Source organism: Lepus europaeus, chromosome 17 (assembly GCF_033115175.1).
Source record: "Lepus europaeus isolate LE1 chromosome 17, mLepTim1.pri, whole genome shotgun sequence".
In the NCBI taxonomy this organism is placed as follows: domain Eukaryota; kingdom Metazoa; phylum Chordata; class Mammalia; order Lagomorpha; family Leporidae; genus Lepus; species Lepus europaeus.
The window spans coordinates 41,325,277-41,344,607 of NC_084843.1; the positions used below are offsets into that span (position 1 = coordinate 41,325,277).

General features: G+C 39.8%; 2 protein-coding genes across 4 annotated transcripts in view; one reads left to right on the top strand and one right to left on the bottom strand.

The window, feature by feature from the left end:
• MINPP1 (multiple inositol-polyphosphate phosphatase 1) overlaps positions 1–3,528 on the bottom strand; it is a 40,732-nt gene extending 37,204 nt beyond the window's left edge. For both annotated transcript variants that reach the window (XM_062214454.1, XM_062214455.1), the window contains exons 1-2: positions 2,880–3,528; positions 631–828 (exon numbers count right to left, since the gene is read on the bottom strand). In XM_062214454.1, coding sequence (XP_062070438.1) covers positions 631–828; positions 2,880–3,501 — 820 coding nt within the window. In that variant the 5' untranslated portion in view covers positions 3,502–3,528. The remainder of the gene's footprint in view (positions 1–630; positions 829–2,879) is intronic.
• Positions 3,529–3,592: 64 nt separating this feature from the next.
• SGMS1 (sphingomyelin synthase 1) overlaps positions 3,593–19,331 on the top strand; it is a 465,134-nt gene continuing 449,395 nt past the window's right edge. Inside the window, exons 1-2 of one of the 2 annotated variants that reach the window (XM_062215295.1) lie at positions 3,593–3,655; positions 4,977–5,344. The gene's annotated coding sequence lies outside the window, so the exon portion shown is untranslated. Of the gene's footprint in view, positions 3,656–4,022; positions 4,041–4,976; positions 5,345–19,331 lie in introns of those variants that run through there. The other variant, XM_062215298.1, reaches the window with a different exon arrangement.

Sequence of the window (19,331 nt, forward strand, 5' to 3'; positions counted from 1 at the left end):
AGGCTATGATTTCCCTATTTTTAAAAAAGCTTTATTAATTTGAAAGAATGAGTTACAGAGACAGGGAGAGACAGAGAGATCTTCCGTTCACTAGTTTATTTTCCAAATGGCCACAATGACCAGGACAGGGTCAGGCCAAAGCCAGGAGCTTCATCCAGGTTTCCCACGTGGGTACAGGGGCCCAAGCAGCACTTAGGCCAATTTCCATTGCTTTCCCAGGTCATTAGCAGGGAGCTGGATTAGAGGTGGAGCAGCCAGGACTGAAACCAGTGCCCAAACAGAATGTCAGCATCACAGGTGGCAGCTTAACTGGTAAGCCACAATAATGGCCCTGATTTTCCTACTTGTATCACTTTATGAAAAGATAATCTAAAAAAAACGCTTGCTTTATACTTAGAATCGAGTCCTCCAAAAAAGTCCAGTACAGCAAGAATCTTCTATATCAATTTACAAAAAACCTAAAGAATATGAGTGTGAATATAGCAAAGCATGAGGTATATACTTTTCCTGACTCCTTATTTTCTTAACATAAATTGGCCTCAAAAAGAATAACTATTTTCTCATTTTGTCATTTTCATAGTTCAAAATTATTTAAACCAAAGTTCAGATGACAGATAATAAGCACAATACCTGCATTTAAATCATTTACTGGCACTTGCAAAGTAGCTGCAACTTTTTTTAAAATGTTCTGCATTTCTGGTCCAGTTTTGAAGGCTTCTACGTGATAAAGAGCCGTAGCATTCCTTTCCACTTCAGTTAAAAACTTCTCACAATGATCAAAGAATCTCATCAATTTATCATTAATCCTTGGAGGTCCACACTCCATATCTGAAAGGAAAACAAGTTTACATATGTGTAAATCATTCACATAAATGACACTTTAAAATTATTTAAAATTTTGTTTCAAGTGTGAAAAATGAATACAATTTAATCTGCATGTCTAAGTTTATGCTGGAAAAAAGGGTGAAATTATTTCTCATTTACAGTATTTATAGAGCATGAGAATATGCTAAAATGACTAAAGAGAGCATCAAATATATCTATATTAATAATGTGTTATAAAAAACTGTACAATGAAATAAAGACAGTTGAAATGATTTTTATAATAAAATTTTTATAGAAAAATTAGAAGTCAGAAAAGCATAAAACTGCTAAGACAGTAAACTTCAGAAAGTACAGAAAACTTCACAAAGCAAACTAAAAATTAGCAAAGTTCCCAACTCCAAAGTTAAAAAGAATTCAAGAGGTTAGATCTGTTTTAATATTTCAAACACAAGTCTAAATACAGTATTTTATTTTCTCAGTTAACTTTCCTAACCCTGTTTAACTTTACAAAAGACTGAGCTTTGGGCCAAAACCACAGACAACAGCACAAAACACATTAATGTTTCAGTTGACTGTGTTTCACTGTGCTAAGTGCTTTTGATTTGGTTTATTCTTTAACTGAAGCTTCCAGATAACTTTCCATTTAGAATTTAGTAAATTAACATTATTTCCCCAATTCAACAACAAATATATATTGGAAAAACATTCATACTCACTCAACTGCTGGGATATCTGCTAATAATTTCTCATGAGAATACCAGGTATCTAATTTCTGTACATAACATCTGAGAAAAATTAATATAGTTAACACCATTGTGTTGGAGAGTCAGACATGTGCGCAAAGAAAGAAAAAAATAGAGATGTCTAATTATGTCCCCAGAAATGAAATTTCTGCCCAGTTTAATTACTAACTGGATTACAGTTCTTAAAAAATTATGTTGAGTAGGAAAACAAGAGAAATTTGTCATCCTTTTCTGTGGCCTCAAACTGTGATTTCCTGAGTGGGTCTGGATATTTCATCCTTGTTTTTACCTAACTACTGCTCTTTAAACAGAAACAAAGGCATTGTTCTGTTTCCAATACAAACTCTAATTCAGTGGCCTCCCTCAAAAGCCCGTGGATATACACAACACGCAAAACAATTGTCTACGGATGATAATGAAGTGGCTAGGCAAAGCATTTAATCCCTGAGACTGGATATAGTGAAAGGTGGGCTAATCCTGAACTATTGTGATCCCTCATTTTGTACTGGACAGGTGCCAATATCCACCATGCCATCTGAAGGCGACAATTCATTAATTCAAAGAGTTCTATTATACAACTATGTTCTCCCTCACCATTCAGTTAATTTAAGGGATTTATAGGGAATTGTCACCCATGTTAACAGGAAACATCCAACTGTAATTAAAAGGCATGATTCAACAAGTGACTAAGCACAAGTCAGCCAAATGAGTTATCCAAAGAGCAATAAATAACACGACAGTCAACAAACAAACCCCTTGCAGATGGCTTAACTGCTGCAGCCGAAAAATGACAAATCAACCTATAGTTTCTCACTTGGGCTTTGAAGCTACATGTTCCTCACTTCAACTCTGACTTTAACACTAATTTTTAAGAACCATAAACCATTAGCTTGTTGATCTAAGGCAAACAAGCAAACAAAACCCAACTAGTATCAGAAGTAATGCCTGGGGAATCCCGTTCTAGACGTAACTTCTAGAAAGCGCGTCCAACTGCGAAACTACCAGCCAGGGGAGAGAAGCAGTTCCACCTGGGGACGGGAGATGAAAACTGTCCAGGCAGAGATCGCTGTGCCTCCTCTCCCGTTGGATGCCCAACGTCTACGACCGCACAGAGCACGCACAAAGGTGCTCAAGTCATACCTGGTGAAAGAGTAAGTGAATACAGGTAAGAGAAGGGAGACAGCCAAGCCTGGAGCATCCCGGGCCCGAGGACAGAGCCTGAAGGAGGGAGGACAGAGGAGAGGCTGGGGCTGAGGAAGACTCCAGGCCCCGGGGGAGGGCGGAGGGCAGAGGGGGGCAGCGGGCGGTCACCTGCGACGTCCGGCGGCGGCAACCCAGGGTGGTAGTGCTGCCACAGCCCCTGCAGGAAGGCGGCGCCGCTGTCCACGCAGCGGTGCTTGGAGCTGGTGAGGAGCCGCAGGCGGCCGTAGTTCTCCCGGCTGAAGAGGGCCGGGAACAGTGATGCCAGGCGTAGCGCCAGCTGTCGCATGTCCTGCCGTCCCTTTTCCACCAGCTGCCCGTCCATCCAGTCGGCGTACCCCAGGGGCCAATCGGCCAGCGCGGCGCCCAGGTCGCGACCGCCCGCACTGCCGCGGCCGCGGGCCTGCAGCAGCCCGTGCAGCTGCCTCAGCTTGCGTATCTGTTTAGCCGTGGGGTAGCGGGTGCCATGGCGGATGAGGGCGACCAGCTGCACCGGGGTGCAGGTGCCCTCCAGCAGCTCCGGGTCCCGCCGCGGCGCCTCGGGGTCTGAAACAAGCCCGGGGTTGACATCCTCGTAGCGAGTCTTGGTGCCGAAGTAGGGGCTCAACACCGAGGCCACTGGGTCGCTGGGCCCCAGGAGAGAGCAGCGCGCGAGCGACGAGAGCAACGCCGCAGCCAGCGCCACGGCAGGTGCTACGGCGGCCCCGAGGCGGCGGCCGGAGGCGCGGAGCATGGTGCGGTGCGGCCCGCGGAGGGCTACGCGCCGGCAGCTGACGCCCCACTTCCGGCTCCGGCGGGCAAGGGGGAGGGCCCTGCGGCCGCTTCCGGCTTGTGCCACTTCGTGATGCGCTGCGCTTCGCCCTCCTGGCGGTGGCTGGCGGAGGGAGGTGGGTGCTGGCGGAACAGGTGCTGTGGCTCAGGTGGAGCCGGCGAAAAACCCCAAGGCGCTTGCGGCTGCTGTGGCTCAGGTGGAGCCGGCGCCGGCTGACGGGAAGCGTGGGCGAGCTTCCTCTTAGCTGACGCCTCCGCGACAGACGCGAAGGTTTCCCTCGCGTTTGTAGTTTGCTGGGATGGCACGGAAGCCCAGTCCACGCCTTAGCCTCCCAGGTCGCCAGACGGAACGTCTTTTAGCAGCTGAGTCTAGTGTCGCCATCCGTACCTGCTTCTGTGGGAACTTACATAGCCCCTGAAGCACGGGGAGCAAATCCACCTGAGGTGCTTGCCGACTTGCAGAGGCTCAGCCTTGCTGCGGGATGCCTCTGGAAGCCCAAGGTAGTTCACCCGCCGGAGTTTGAAACTCCGCCGAGAACTTGGACAGGGCCTACTTCTCCAGAAACTTGAGTCCCGAACTTTCGGCATTACCTTGACCCTGACTAGCAGAGCTGACACAAACAACAAACAGGGAGACAGCACCCAAGAAGTTCAGCGCTTGCTGATCCCCGAGGCCTGGAAAGTGGAGACGTAGTAATCCTGATAACTTGGGCCCACGCAGTCATGGCTCCACAGGTTCCCTCCACTATTCAGCATGAGCTCGTCTGTGTGAAGCAGACCTTCACCTTATTGGCCGGCCACCCCTGCAGGCCCTCACTCTCTTCCCGTGTAGTTATATACTGAAATCACCTCAGGACTTCTTTTTTTTTTGTTAATCCACTGGCCTAAAGTTTTGCTAGACTCTTCAAAGGACTTCTAAAATAGTCATTCCACTCTTAAAATTCCATGAGGTTTTATATAATGTGTTAGTTTATAACCATCTACTGTACTTTTAAAGACGTTGTTGGAGTTGTTTTTCTCATGGAGAAAAAACGAAGAAAAAGGGAAAGGCTAAATTCTGTGGGGGAACACGAGGTTCTCCATGTAAATAGAATGTTAAGAACATTGACTCTGAAGTTAGTTGGTCTAAAAATTTCAGCTTCATCACTTAATAAATGTTTTGCATTTTTTCTACCTATAAAGTGGGAATAATAACACCTGAGCTATGGAATTGTTGAGGGGATTTAATGAGACAGTTTACATTAAGTCTTTCATCCTTTGCCCTAAATTGTCAGTTTTTCATAGATACCTGTTATCTCACAACTACAGTAAGCAACTAATTTTATGCCTGTGCCAAGAAAGTTTTAACTCTGTTATCTTACTCCCCTGCTGTTGGCCTTATTCCTCTGTTAACATTTGTCAGTTGTTGATTTAGTGCTTATTTGCATTCTGTTGCAGGAGAAGAAGCCAACAGAAGATGGGTCTGTGTATGTGGATGAATGATCCATGCTTCAGCAGCTTGAGCTCTTCAACTTTGCTTGAAGGGGGAGGCCACATGGATCACAAGCTCTGAGTATTGTAAGATACCTTTGTGCAAAAGGAATCACACCATCACAGACGGTTATCCCCAAGTTTGTTCACCAGCATAGCAAAACTAAGTCGAATTGCCTAAAGCTGTGCTTCAATTGATGTAGAAAACTTTGCTGAACCACATATAACCATGGAGAAGATTTTAAATTGTTTCAGTTGTTATGCCTTACAAGAGGAGTTATTTTGCAGTGACAAAGCTTCACTTCTGATGTCCTGACACATCCTAGGACTTTCAGGTTGGTAATTCTTTTCATCAAGTTTTGGTTCCAAATCATCCACAGACTAAGGAACTAGTTATAAATTTTATAGTTTTAAATTATTTATATCCTTTGCTACTCTCATTTAATAGAGGGAAACCATGAATATATACACTTTCTAGTCCTGTTCCATATAGTGATTTTCCTGGACAAATTATCATTATTGCTTAGCAACATAATTTCCTCCAGAAGTCCCCTCAGTCCAAAATATATTGTTATCCCACCACAAAGATAAATAATGAATTTCCAAATCCTAGTAAAAATAAATATCTTCTCCCTTGTATTTCTGAAAAACAGGCATAGATGATCACAATTGTATTTTAGCATCTTGTTTTCTTCTGGAATGTTTTCCAAAATTGAAAACTCTCTTTGAATCATTGGGTCTTTCTGACAATTGGTTAGCTGACTTTAAAGCCATTAATGTCTCCTTATTCAAAAAAATAGAGAATTTTCAGAACAATAGTTCTGGGTTTTTGTTGTTGTTGTTCTTCATGAGGAAGGCAGTTTTTTACTACTCATTTAATGTCATTTTCACATTGCCTCAATAGTCCATGCATGAGCAAATAATCTTAGTTTTTGTTCGGTTTTGTTTCTTGCTTGGACTGAGTTGTTTTGTCTATGTTAACATATCACTGAGTAGTAAAACGCAAACATTATTTAAGCCCAAAAAGCAATGTAGATATCTGTGGATTCATACACTTGGTTGCAACCACTTGGTAAACTGGACAGTTCACACTTCAGTGGTAGCAACCATGATAGCTCCACAAGCAACATTCTTTATTATTTCACCTTACCCTTCCTGTCTTACTTCCCGTACTGCCTTGTCTGATTATATACTCCAAGAGATAAGGCAGACTCTGCTAAATAATCCCTTAGTTAATACATCAAGTGTAGGGACTGTAATGAAAATGTTCATCCCATATCTTACATTAAGTTTACTGTTAGCAATTATTTGTAAAAGATTTTATGACCTACTTGTTAAATGGGTGTGTGAATAAATTAAATTAGAAGCACATAGTGTGGGAAGCTAAAGTAAAGAAATAATATTATTTTGCTTTTATGAAGTATAGTTATCTCATTTTATTTTCCCAGCTATCCCATGACACTGTAAAACAATATTAATATCATGTTGTGGGTGTGAAAATTGAGTCAGAGTTTAGATGCTTTGCCTAATGTCATCCGATAAGTACTTAGCAATACCAGTTCTAGATTGTGGTCTGTGGAAACAGAGCTATCCCTGTGTTTCTTTTCTTGATACCTACTATATTACTGACAAATGAACACTGACTTACACTTGAACAAATTCATAGAAACAGACTCCTAAGACATACTCAAGAAGAAAGAGAAGGGGCCAGCACTGTGATGTAGTGGGTAAAGCCGCTGCCTGCAGTGCCAGTATCCCATATGGGCGCTGGTCCGAGTCCCGGCTGATCCACTTCTGATCCAGCTCTCTGCTGTGGCCTGGGAAAGCAGTAGAAGATGGCCCAAGTCCTTGGGCCCCTGCACCCACATGGGAGACCCAGAAGAGGCTCCTGTCTTCAGATTGGTGCAGCTCCAGCCGTTACGGCCATCTGGGGAGTGACCAGCAGATAGAAGACCTGTCTCTTTCTCTCTCTCTCTCTCTCTGCGCCTCTTCCTCTGCCTCTCTGTACTCTGCCTTTCAAATAAATAAATAAATCTTTAAAAAAAAAAGAAGAAAGAGAAAATCTGAATAGAGCTATAACAAGTAAGGACATTCAGCTAGCAACCAGACACCTCCAAATAAAGCCCAGGACCAGATAACTGCACTGTTGAATTTTCCCAGACATTTAAAAAACCTTAACACCAATCCTTCTCAAACTCTTCCTGTAAATAGAAAAAAAAGGATGGAATACTTTCTAACTCATCTGTGATAATAAAATCAAAGACATGAAAATTTTTCACAAGTATCCCTTTTGAATATAGATATAAAAATCCTCATCAAAGGACTACTAAATCAAATTCAATAGTGTATTAAAAGTATTATATATCATGATAAGTGGGATTTATCCTAGAATTGCCAGGAGTGGCTCAACATGAAATTCAGTACACTATACTACCTTGATGGAATGAAGGAGAGAAAAACACGTGATCATCTCTATCAATGTACAAAAACAACAAAAAGACAACCAGACTTTTTAAATGGGCAGAGTATTTAACTAGACATTTCTCTGAAAAAATGAAAATGACCAAGAAACTTATGAAGACATGTTAATTAGAACCACAGTGAGATACTACTTCACACCTACTAGGATGGCTGTCATAAAAAAGAAGAAAATAACTAGTGTTAGAAAAAATGTGAAGAAATCGGGGCCCTAGTACATTGCTGGTATGAATGTAAAATGGTGCAATCACTGAGGAAAACAATTTGGCAATTCTTCAAAAAGTTCAAGTTAGAATTACCTTATGACCAAGCAATTCCATCACTAGATGTGTATCCCAAAGAATTGAAAATGATACCTTAAACACGTACACATCAGTGTTTATCGCAATCTTTTTCACAATAGCCAAAATGTAGAAAAACCCATGTATCCATTAAAAGGTAAATGGATAAACAAAATGTGGTATTTACATGCAGAGGATTATTAAAGCCATACAAAAGAATGAAGTACTCATACAGGTTACAACATGGATGGATGTTGAAGATAGTATGCTAAAGGAGTAAGCCAGACACAAAAGGAGAAATGCTATATGATACTATACATGAGATATTTAGAATAGCCAAATTCATAGAGATAATAAGTAGGGATTATTGGGCTGGGAGAGAGGAAATGGGAGTTACTCCTTAGTACAGAGTTTGTAGTATGAAAGTGTTTTAGAAATAGTGAAGAATAGGCCGGCGCCGTGGCTCAACAGGCTAATCCTCCGCCTTGCGGCGCCGGCACACCGGGTTCTAGTCCCGGTTGGGGCACCGATCCTGTCCCGGTTGCCCCTCTTCCAGGCCAGCTCTCTGCTGTGGCCAGGGAGTGCAGTGGAGGATGGCCCAAGTCCTTGGGTCCTGCACCCCATGGGAGACCAGGAGAAGCACCTGGCTCCTGCCATCGGAACAGCGCGGTGCGCCGGCCGCAGCGCGCTACCGCGGCGGCCATTGGAGGGTGAACCAACGGCAAAAGGAAGACCTTTCTCTCTCTGTCTCTCTCTCTCACTGTCCACTCTGCCTGTCAAAAAAAAAAAAAAAAAAAAAAAAAAAAAGAAATAGTGAAGATGATTTTACATCATTGTGAATACAATTAGTGCCATGGTGCATTTAGAAATTTGCAAATTGTTTATTATACAGATTGAGTATCTAAAATGGGACCAGAAGTGCTTCAGATTCTAGACTTTTAGGGATTTGGGAATTTGCATATGTATGAGATATGTTAAGGATAAGACCCAAGTCCAAACATGAAATCCAATTTTGTCTCATATACACCTTATACAGAAAGTAATTTTATACGGTGAATTTGTTACAATTGTGTTTTTTTGTTTGTTTGTTTTTTGACTGCAACTTACCACGTGAGGTCAGGTGTGAAATTTTCCACTTGGAATTTCCCATGCCACAAATGTCATCATGTTGGTGCTCAGACAGTTTCAAACTTTGGAGCATTTTGGAATTAGATTTTTTAATTCTGGATGTTCAACCTGTATATATTTTATAACACATACAAACAGAAAAAAAGAGTTGGTATTGCAAGAAGATTAGTACATTGTTAGAACTATGAAATAACTCACCTGTAGGATTAATGTTAAAATTCTTTTGCCCCTGGAAGACCTTTCTCTCTGTCTCTCTCTCTCACTGTCCACTCTGCCTGTCAAAAAATAAAAAATAAAAAATAAAAATTTCTTTGCCCCTTAGTTTATCCTGTTTAACCCAAGATACATATTTGTTATGAAACTATAGTAAACAATTCTAAAACATGGATAAATAAAACAGGAAAGCAATGTGGTAAATAAGAAATGTTATTTTTATCATCTCGTGGCACTTAAGGAAAAGCAAGTTTCACTAATGGAAAATGAGAGAATGAATTTTTTTTTTATTCTGTGGAAATCTCAGGTCTATCTCTAGAAGGTTTGGTGGGCTAAATGGTGGCCCTAGTGTTTTCCACATCCAAATCCCTCAGATCCGTGAACATTATATGGCAAAAGGAACAGCCACATGTGATTAAATTAAAGATCTTGGGATAAGAGGGTTATCCTGGATTATCTGTTTGAGCCAGTGTAATCTGAGGGTCCTTATGAAATCAGTAATGTGAGACTAAAACAGAGGGCACAGTCAAAATGATGTCCTGGCTAGACCCAAGGAATGTGGACAGTCTCTGGAAGGTGCAGCAGGCAGGAAATGGATTATTCTACTCCTCCAGTAGGAAAGAAGCCCTGCTGACCCATTTTTAAAAAATGTATATTTAGGGGCCGGTGCTGTGGCGCCGCGGGTTAATGCCCTGACCTGCAGTGCTGGCATCCCATATGGGCGCCAGTTCGAGACCCGACTGCTCTACTTCTGATCCAGCTCTTTGCTATGGCCTGGGAAAGTCAAGTCCTTGGGCACCTGTACCCTCGTGGGAGATCCAGAGGAAGCTCCTGGCTCCTGGCTCCTGGCTCCTGGCTTCGCATCTGTGCAGCCAACTGGGGAGTGAACCAGCGAATGGAAGATCTCTCTCTCTCTCTTTCTCTCTTTCTCTCTTTGCCTCTCCTCTCTCTGTATAACTCTGACTTTCAAATAAATAAATAAATCTTTAAAAATGTGTATTTATTTATTTTCTTCTACTTGAAAGGCAGAGCAAGAGAGAAATAAAGGAAGAAAGATCTTTCATCCATTAGTTCACTTCCCAAATGCCCATGACAGCCAGGGTTAAGCCAGAATGAAGCTAAGAACTATGAGCTTCATCTGAGTCTCCCATATGTCTAAAAAAGGCCCAATCACTTGGGCCATCATCTGCCACCCAGGATGCATTAGCATAAAACTGAAATATAAGCAGAGGAGCAAGGACTTAAACCAGGCATATGGGATGCTGGCATCCCAAGCAATAGATTGACCCACTTCACTACAATGCCTGTCTCCACTGACCTATTTTAAACTTCTAGTCTCTAGACCTATGAGATAATAAATCTGTGTTATTTTAAGCCATTACATTTGTCATAATTTTTTACAGCCTCAATACAAAACACAATGACTAATTTTGCTTCTAAACTCAATTTCTTCCTTAAAAAGTTTACCCCAGTAATTGTTTTTATATTAACCCATCATAATTATGAATGATATAACCCTGATTATGAATGATGTAGACAATACACCCATTTATGGTATACCCCACAGTATACAAAGCATTGTACTAAAGGATTTGACTATTTTTAAAATACTTAAGACCTTTTCAGGTAGATACCACTTTCCAGTTTTACAAACTGGAAAATAGGATCTCTGTGGTTAAATAATTTACTTACAGTCATACTGTAGTGGTATAAAATTCATGTGCTAAAATAGAATAAACAAGTCAGGAGTCAAGTTATTTTCTGTGACACACTAGGGTAGTTGTTGCCAGAAAGAGAGTGAAGGTTTGATTAAATGTATAGAAATGTTGATTTAGGTAATTCCCTATGTTGATTGGTTCCATATAGCTTGACCATAGTTCAGATGGGAGTTTAGGAAAATAGTAGACAACAGTCATTTCTAGATTGTGTGTTTCAGAGTCAAATGTTCTTAACAGTTGTTCTTAAAAGAAGATTCCACTTTCTTAAAATTCCTAAGAAAAATATTCTCTGCATTAAAAGCTTGTTCAAGGACTGGCATTGTGGCATAACGGGTTAAACTGCCACCTGCAATTTGGCATCCCATATGGGTGCTGGTTCTAGTCCTGGCTGCTCTACTTCCCTGCTAATGCACCTGGGAAGGCAGCAGAGGATGGCCCAAGGTCTTGGGTATCTGCACACATGTGGGAGATCTGGGGAAAGCACCTGGATCCTGGATTCAGCATGTCCTTTGCGGACATTTGGAGAATGAACTAATGGATGGAAGATTCTCTCTCTCTCTCTTTCTCTCTTTGCCTCAAATAAATCTTTTTTAAAAACTTGTTTATAAAATTAACATTGCTACAAGTATTGTTGAAGTTTTTCTAATTGTTATTATCTATATAAGTGTAATATTTAATGTCATACATGTATATACATAATACATATATACATATAAGTATGCACACAAATTTTGCAAACAAAGCAGATCTAGAAGAAATTCTTTAAAGAGGCACTGGTTAACCCTGGTCTACTTGTATTTATCTTCTCTGTTTTACTTTAGAATGTAATAAAATATTTTTTAAGAAATTCAAAAATCTTAGAGAATTATTACAAATATTTGATGATTTGAAGTACAGATGAGAGGTAGCTGTTTAAAAATACATATATACTAGTTATGGACTCACAGAAGGAGAAATCAAAAGACAAATCCAATTCACAATAGCCACTAAAAAAAATCAAGTATTGAGGAATAAATTTAACCAAAGACGTGAAAGGCCTCTACAATGAAAACTATCAAGCACTAATGAAAGAAATCATCAAAGACAAAAAAATTTGGAGAAATATTCCTTGCTCATGAATTAGAAGAATAAATATCATTAAAATGTCTATACTACCTAAAGCAATTGACAGATTCAATGCAATCCTTATAAAAATACCAATGACATTCTTTACAGAACTAAAAAAAAAATCCTAAATTTCATATGGAATCACAAAAGACTAAGAAGTCGGCAAACCCAAAAGGCTTCCATAGCCTTGGCAACTCATGACTAGAGCCTAGGGAGATTACTGTCGCCATAAACAAGAGTGTCAAATTGTTAAGTCAACAACAGGAGTCACTGTGTACTTACATCTCATGTGGGATCTGTCCTTAATGTGTTGTCCAATGTGAAGTAATGCTATAACTAGTACTGAAACAGTATTTTACACTTTGTGTTTCTGTGTGGGTGCAACTGATGCAATCTTTACTTAATATTACTGAATCGATCTTCTGTATATAAAAATAATTGAAAATGAAAAAAAAAACCTTGGTGTTAAATTGGAAATTGCATAGAAAATTAATCAATTTTTTAAAAATATCATATAGGATCTCTGTCCTTAATGTGCTGTACATTGTGATTTAATGCTATAACTAGTACTCCAACAGTATTTTTCACTTGGTGTTGCTATGTGAGAGCAAACTGTTGAAATCTTTACTTAATATATACTAAACTGATCTTCTGTGTATAAAGAGAATTGAAAATGAATCTTGATGTGAATGGAAGGGGAGAGGGAGCGGGAAAGGGGAGGGTTGTGGGTGGGAGGGAAGTTTTAGGGGCGGGAAAGCCATTGTAATCCATAAGCTGTACTTTGGAAATTTATATTCATTAAATAGAAGTTTTAAAAAAAATAGCCAAATTGATCTTGAACAGGAAAAATCAACCTGGAGGAATCACAATACCTGACTTTTAAGCATACTACAAAGCTATAGTAATTAAAACAGCATGGTACTGACGTAAAAAGACATGAAAAAGAATAGAGAACCCAGGAATTAATCCGCATATTTACAGCAAACTGATTTTTGACAAAAGTGCTCAGACCATATAGTGGAGTAAGGATAGTCTCTTCAACAAATGGTGCTGGCAAAACTTGATTTTATAGAGAAGAATGAAATTATATCCGTACCTCTTACCATATACAAAAACAAACTCAAGATGGATCAAAGATCAAAATTTAAGAACTGAGACTATGAAGTTGATGGAAGAAAATGTAGAGGAAACACTCCAAGACACTGGTGTAGAGGATGACTTCTTGGACAGCACAGACAACAGAAACAAAACTAAATAAATTGGACTATATCAAACTCAGAAGTTTTTGCAAAGCAAGGGGAATCATCAATAGAATGAAGAAACACCCAAAAGAATGGGAAAACATATTTGTAAACCACCTGAAAAACAATGTCCTGAATATATCAGCAACTTAATAAAATCAGCAATCCAATTAACAAACGGGTAGAGGAACTGAACTGACAGTTTTCAAGAGAAGGAATTCAAATGGCCAATAGCCACATGAAAAAATGCTCAGGATCACTAGCCATCAGGGAAATGCAAATCAAAACCACAATGAGGTTTTTACCTCACACCCATTAGAATGGCTTACATACAGAAGTCAACAAACAATGCTGGTAAGGATGTAGGGAGGAGGGTACCTTAATGCATTGTTGGTGAGAATGTAAACTGGCACAGCCACTGTAGAATACAGTATGGAGATACCTCACAAAGCTGAATATTGAACTACCATATGACCCAGCCATCCCACACCTGGGAATTTATACAAAGGAAATGAAATCAGCATATGAAAGAGTGATCTGTATCCTCATGTTCATTTCAGCTCAATTTACAATAGCTAAGATATGGAATCAACCCAGATGTCCATCACTAGAAGACTGGATAAAGAAATTATGGTATAGATACTCTATGGAATACTACACAGCAGTAAAGAAAAAAATGAAATCCCGTCATTTGCAACAAAACAGATGCAACTAGAAACCATTATACTTAGTGAAATAAGCCAGTCACAAAATGATAAATACCATATGGTCTCTCTGATCTGTGGTAACTAACAGAGTACTCAAAATGTAATCTATAGGAGCAAAACTGACACTTAGAGGTGCAATGATTTTAAACAGCCCTTGCCTTGACTGTTGGGAAACAATGTTTTTCTTGTTTTTTTTTTTTTTTTAATCTTTTTTTTTCTTTTAATCAGTGAACTCTCTACTTGGTGTACGGTTAATCTTATGAGTATAGGGGCCAGTGCCGTGGTGTAGTGGGTAAAGCTGCTGCCTGAAGTTCCAGCATTCCATATGGGCACCGGTTCTAGTCCCAGCTGCTTCACTTCTGATATAGCTCTGTGCTATGGCCTGGGAAAGCAGTAGAAGATGGCTGGAGACCTTGGGTCCCTGCACCCACATGGGAGACCTGAAAGAGGCTCTTGGCTCCTGGCTTCGGATCAGCTCAGCTGCAGCCGTTGCACCCAATTGGGGAATGAACAGCGGATGGAAGACCTCTTTCTCTGTGCCTCTCCTTCTCTCTCTGTGTAACTCTGACTTTTAAATAAATAAATAAATCTTTAAAAAAAATCTTATGAGTATAAAAGTTAACTGAAAATTGATCTCTAAAAAAATAAGCATGGGAAAGAGGGAGGAGGAAGATAAGTGGGAGTATGGGTGGGAGGGAGGTAGGAGGGGAAGAAGCATCATGTTCTCAAATCTGTATATATTAAATGCATGAAGTTGTATTCCTTAAACTAAATAAATTTTTAAAAATTTTAAAACAACAAAACCCAATCCAGTTGAAAAATGGAGAAAGCGCTTTAAAAGACATTTCTCAAGAGAAATACAAATGACCAACAAATATATAAAAAAAAAAGCTCAACATCACTAGCCATCAGGGAAATGCAAATCAAAACCACAGTGAGATATCACCTCACAGTTATCAGAATGGCTAAAATACAAAACATGGAGAGTAACAAATACTGGCAAGAAATGTGGACAGTGGGGGACCACTTTTACACTGTTGGTGGGAATGTAAGTTAGTGCAGCCACTGTGGAAAACTGTATGGAGATTTCTTTAAAAACTACAAATATACTTGCCATATGACCCAGCAATCCTACTAATGAGTATACACCCAAAAGACTTGAACACAGTGTATCAAAGAGATACCTGCACCATCATGTTCATAGCAGTACTGTTCACCATAGCCAAAATTTGGAATCAACCAAAATGTCCATCACCAGATGAATTGATAAAGAAAATGTTGTATATAAACACAATGGAATATTACTCAGATATAAAAAAGAATAAAATCCTGCCATTTGCAGCAAAATGGATATAACTTGAAGACATCATGTTGAAAAAAATAAGCCAAACCTAGAAAGACAAATACCACTTGTTCTCCATTATATGTGGGAGCTAAAATTTTTTAAAAAAGGAAAAAGAAATGTCTTTGTATATCAGTATTGCTGCAAATAGTGTTTTGTTAAACTTTGTTTTATACCTTTGTGACACCAGTGGTTAAGTATGGTATATTACTACGGTTTGAATGATCCCTGATTACTTAAAAAATTTATTGTATATGAGTAAAGTGGTCATTTTTCCATTAAATTATTGTTTATCATCATTATCTATATTCCCACTAAACTAAGGTCTTTTTGCTTTATATTAGTTAAACTTTTATTTGGTGAAGTATTAAGCCTTTTTACTGTAATGTAAGTTTAAAATATGTTATCTCAAAAACTAAAAGGGACAAGAAAGCAGGGTGAAAGGGAGAGAGGGGAGGGAGGGAGTCAGCGAGGATGGGAATATCATTGTGTTCTTAGGATTGTCTCTACAAAGCACATGGAATCTGTTAAAAACTAAAAACTAAAAAAAAATAAGTAATCAAATGCCTAATGCCATTCTTGGTACACAGTACATGCTCAAAATGTGAATTACTTGCCCCTCTCTTTTCCAGCATGAATAGATAAGACTATAAAACAAAGTCTATACTCCAACAACTATTTTCCTTTCAAATGTTTTGATTCAATAATATAATAAAATATATAAAAGTTAAGCATACATAAAGATCTTTCTTGATTCTTTTTAAAAAATATTTATTTATTTATTTGAAAGGCAGAGTTACAGAGAGGCAGAGGCAGAGAGGTCTTCCATGTGCTCGTTCACTCTCCAGTTGGCCACAACAGCTGGAGCTAGGCCAATCTGAAGCCAGGAGCCAGGAGTCTCTTCCAGGTCTCCCATGCGGATGCAGGGGCCCAAGGACTTGGGCCATCTTCTACTTTTTTCCCAGGCCATAGCAGAGAGCTGGATCAGAAGTGGAGCAGCTGGGACTCAAACCGGTGCCCGTGTAGGATGCTGACACTTCAGGCAGTGGTTTTACCCACTATGCCACAGTGTCAGCTGCATTGTAGTTCTCAATGTTTGGCTGCCATGCAATTTCTGCCCTCACACCCAAATACCCATGATAAGATATCTGAGCAATAACTGGAGCATTTAGGATTAAACAAGATGATAGATGCCACAGAATAAAGGAGGTGAGGAAAGTACAAAGCGATAAGGTGCTAGCCAGCTCAGGGTAGCTATTTTAGATAGTGTAATACAGCAGAGTAGAAGAACCTTGTTAGAAAGGAAAGGTGTCAGGCAATAGATAAGTAGGAGTCTGTGTTAGCCAACATCATGAACTGAAAACACTAATTTGAGTTTTTATCCTTACCAGAGAAATACATCCTTATGAGAAATTAAACACAGGCATGTACTAAATCATTTTGCTTATTGATTCATTTGTTTTTCATTTATTCTATGGCCATTTACTGAGTGGCTACCTTGTAGTTTTTAGACTTCAGAATGACCTCAAGGCAAACTTGCGAGGTAGGGTGTTCATTTTAGTCATTTCACCTTGTTCTGCTATACTATGCTCTTTTGTGAGGCTTCAGGCTTCCCATTCCTTCCTCAGGCTTTGGAACTTAGAAAATAACAACATCAAGGCTGCAGTGACAAAGGGTGACATGGCTGTTTCAGATAAAAGATTATTGTGTTCAGAGGAAAAGGGAGAGAGTGTGTTCAGGAAAGAATGGCACCAAGCTGTTAAGTTTACTACCTGTAAATAGATGAAATTATGCACTCTCTCTCCTCTCTTTCTTTGTCCCCTTTCTCCCTCTGCTTTTCTGTTGTAATGATATGCTTTGCCTTCTTTTTTTCTTACAGATTTATTTATTTATTTATTTGCAAGTCAGAGTTACACACACACACACACACACAGGGAGAGAGAGAGAAAGGTCTTCCATCCGATGGTCCACTCCCCCATTCGCCACAATGGCTGGAGCTTTGCCGATCCAAAGTCAGGAGCCAGGAGCTTCTTCCAGGTCTCCCATGCAGGCACAGGGGCCCAAGGAGTTGGGTCATCTTCCACTGCTTTTCCAGACCATAGCAGAGAGCTGGATTGGAAGTGGAGCAGCTGGGTCATGAACCAGCACTCATATGGGATGCCAGCACTTCAGGCCAGGGCATTAACCTGCTGTGCCACAGCTCCAGCCCCAAGGTATTTCAAAAGTATCATGGAAAATTGAATAAAGGACAATTTTATTTTGGTGCAAAAAAGTTTTAAGTATATACATAGTTTCACAATACTGATTTCTCATGGAGTTCTTGAAGGGCCCTTATATACTGTGAAGGATAAACAGAGATGTTTGATAGAATGGATGGAAGATCTATTTTATCTTGGGAGCATCAATGAAGGGCACTTCGAAGACGTGCTATTAGTCCTACCACAGACTACAAATACAAGGGACCAACTTACAGTTTTATCAAGTCAGATTTACTGACTCATTGCATTAGATTATGCACAGAGCATTGAACATTTCACCAAACAAGGAAAATATGATTATAGGATTCATGGAAAGAATGGAGTTTGAATGCAATTTAAATGAAGCAGTGTTTTGACAGACTTCAGGCAAGTCAAGGTTTTACATCAGGTCTGGACAAGCTCCAAGGCCCTTCTTCCTTGAAAACTACAAAGTGAAGATAGTGGTAGAATGTTGCATCCAGAAGCCCCCTTTTCTTAAGCTCTGTACCTGGATTGAAAGTTGAAGCTTGGTCTCTGTATCCTAAGTGTCTTGGAGTCTCCAGAAAAGAGTACAGTGTTTTCTTGTGTTGGAAGGACGTGATTTCAAACAACAAGGTTTTTAATAGTATAGATTTTAGAGAAGTTTTTCAACAAGGAAGAAAACAGTAATTACTCAAAGAAGGGGGTTATTATGAGGCTTTATAGCATGTCCTTAGGGGAAATAGTTTTTGTGAACTTTGCTACTGACTCTGTCTGTGTTGATTATTCCAGCCTGAGGAGTGGTGGAGCAGATTTATACTAAGTCCAGCAAAAGTTTAAGAAGAGAGAACCACTCAAAGGAGGTGGGGTCGGGGGTGTTGAAACAGCAGGAAAAGAACTTCCCAAGCAGAAATGAAGCCAAGTATAGATTGTGAACTGGATCTAGACACAAGAAAGAACTGGGAAAAACAGAAACACAAATAGCAAGTTATTCTAAATGATTTGGGGAAAGAGATAGGCAGAGGGTAGATCTTATAGAACGCTGTTAGCCTTATTAAGGATTTTGTACTTTATTAAAGAGCAAAGGGAAGCCATGAAAGGATTCCAACAGAGGAATTACTCAGTCTTCTGAGTTCTATGATAGAAGGTGAAGAGTGGAAGCTGGACAGACATTTAGGAGGTTGTTGAAAGAGAATTCAAAAAAACTACCAAATCTGGAGGCAGAAAGAAAGGAACCAGCAAGGAAGCTCAGGCATCCTGAAAATGGCCAAACCAGTTTATCAAAACCTCAGCCAAGTCCCTTGAGTTAATCAGTACAGTGTATAAATGTACCAAAGCATGACACTCGACCCCATAAAGAGGAACGATTATTATCTATCAATAATTTTTTTAAAAAAAATCTTGACTTGATGCTTTGATGGTACCTGTCATTGAATTCTTAGATAATCAAGAGCTGAAACATATCCTGGTATTGCTTCTATTTTTATCCACTGCTCTGCATCATCTGTATCCATCTAATCAGGCACTTGCTTTCTTGAAATGCCTGTGACAGAAGCTAGCAAATGTTATTTTTTTGTGAAACATTTGAATAATATAAACATACATGTGACATTACAGCACTAGCAAGATGTTTTAAATTTGATCTTAAGCCTGTGCTCCAACTGCATTATTTACCAGTGCCCCAGCTAATGCGGAGATTCAGGGAGTGAACCAACAAATGGGAGTGTATCTCTCTCTCTCTCTGTCTCCTCCTCCCTCTCCCGCCCCCAGAACCAGTGTATTTGCCTTTCAAAAAATATTTTTTTACCTACTAAAAAGGTGGGGGGGTGAAAAGGCAACCCAAAGACTGGAAAAAAGTCCCCAAACTCTTGGCTAATGTTTTAGGATGTGA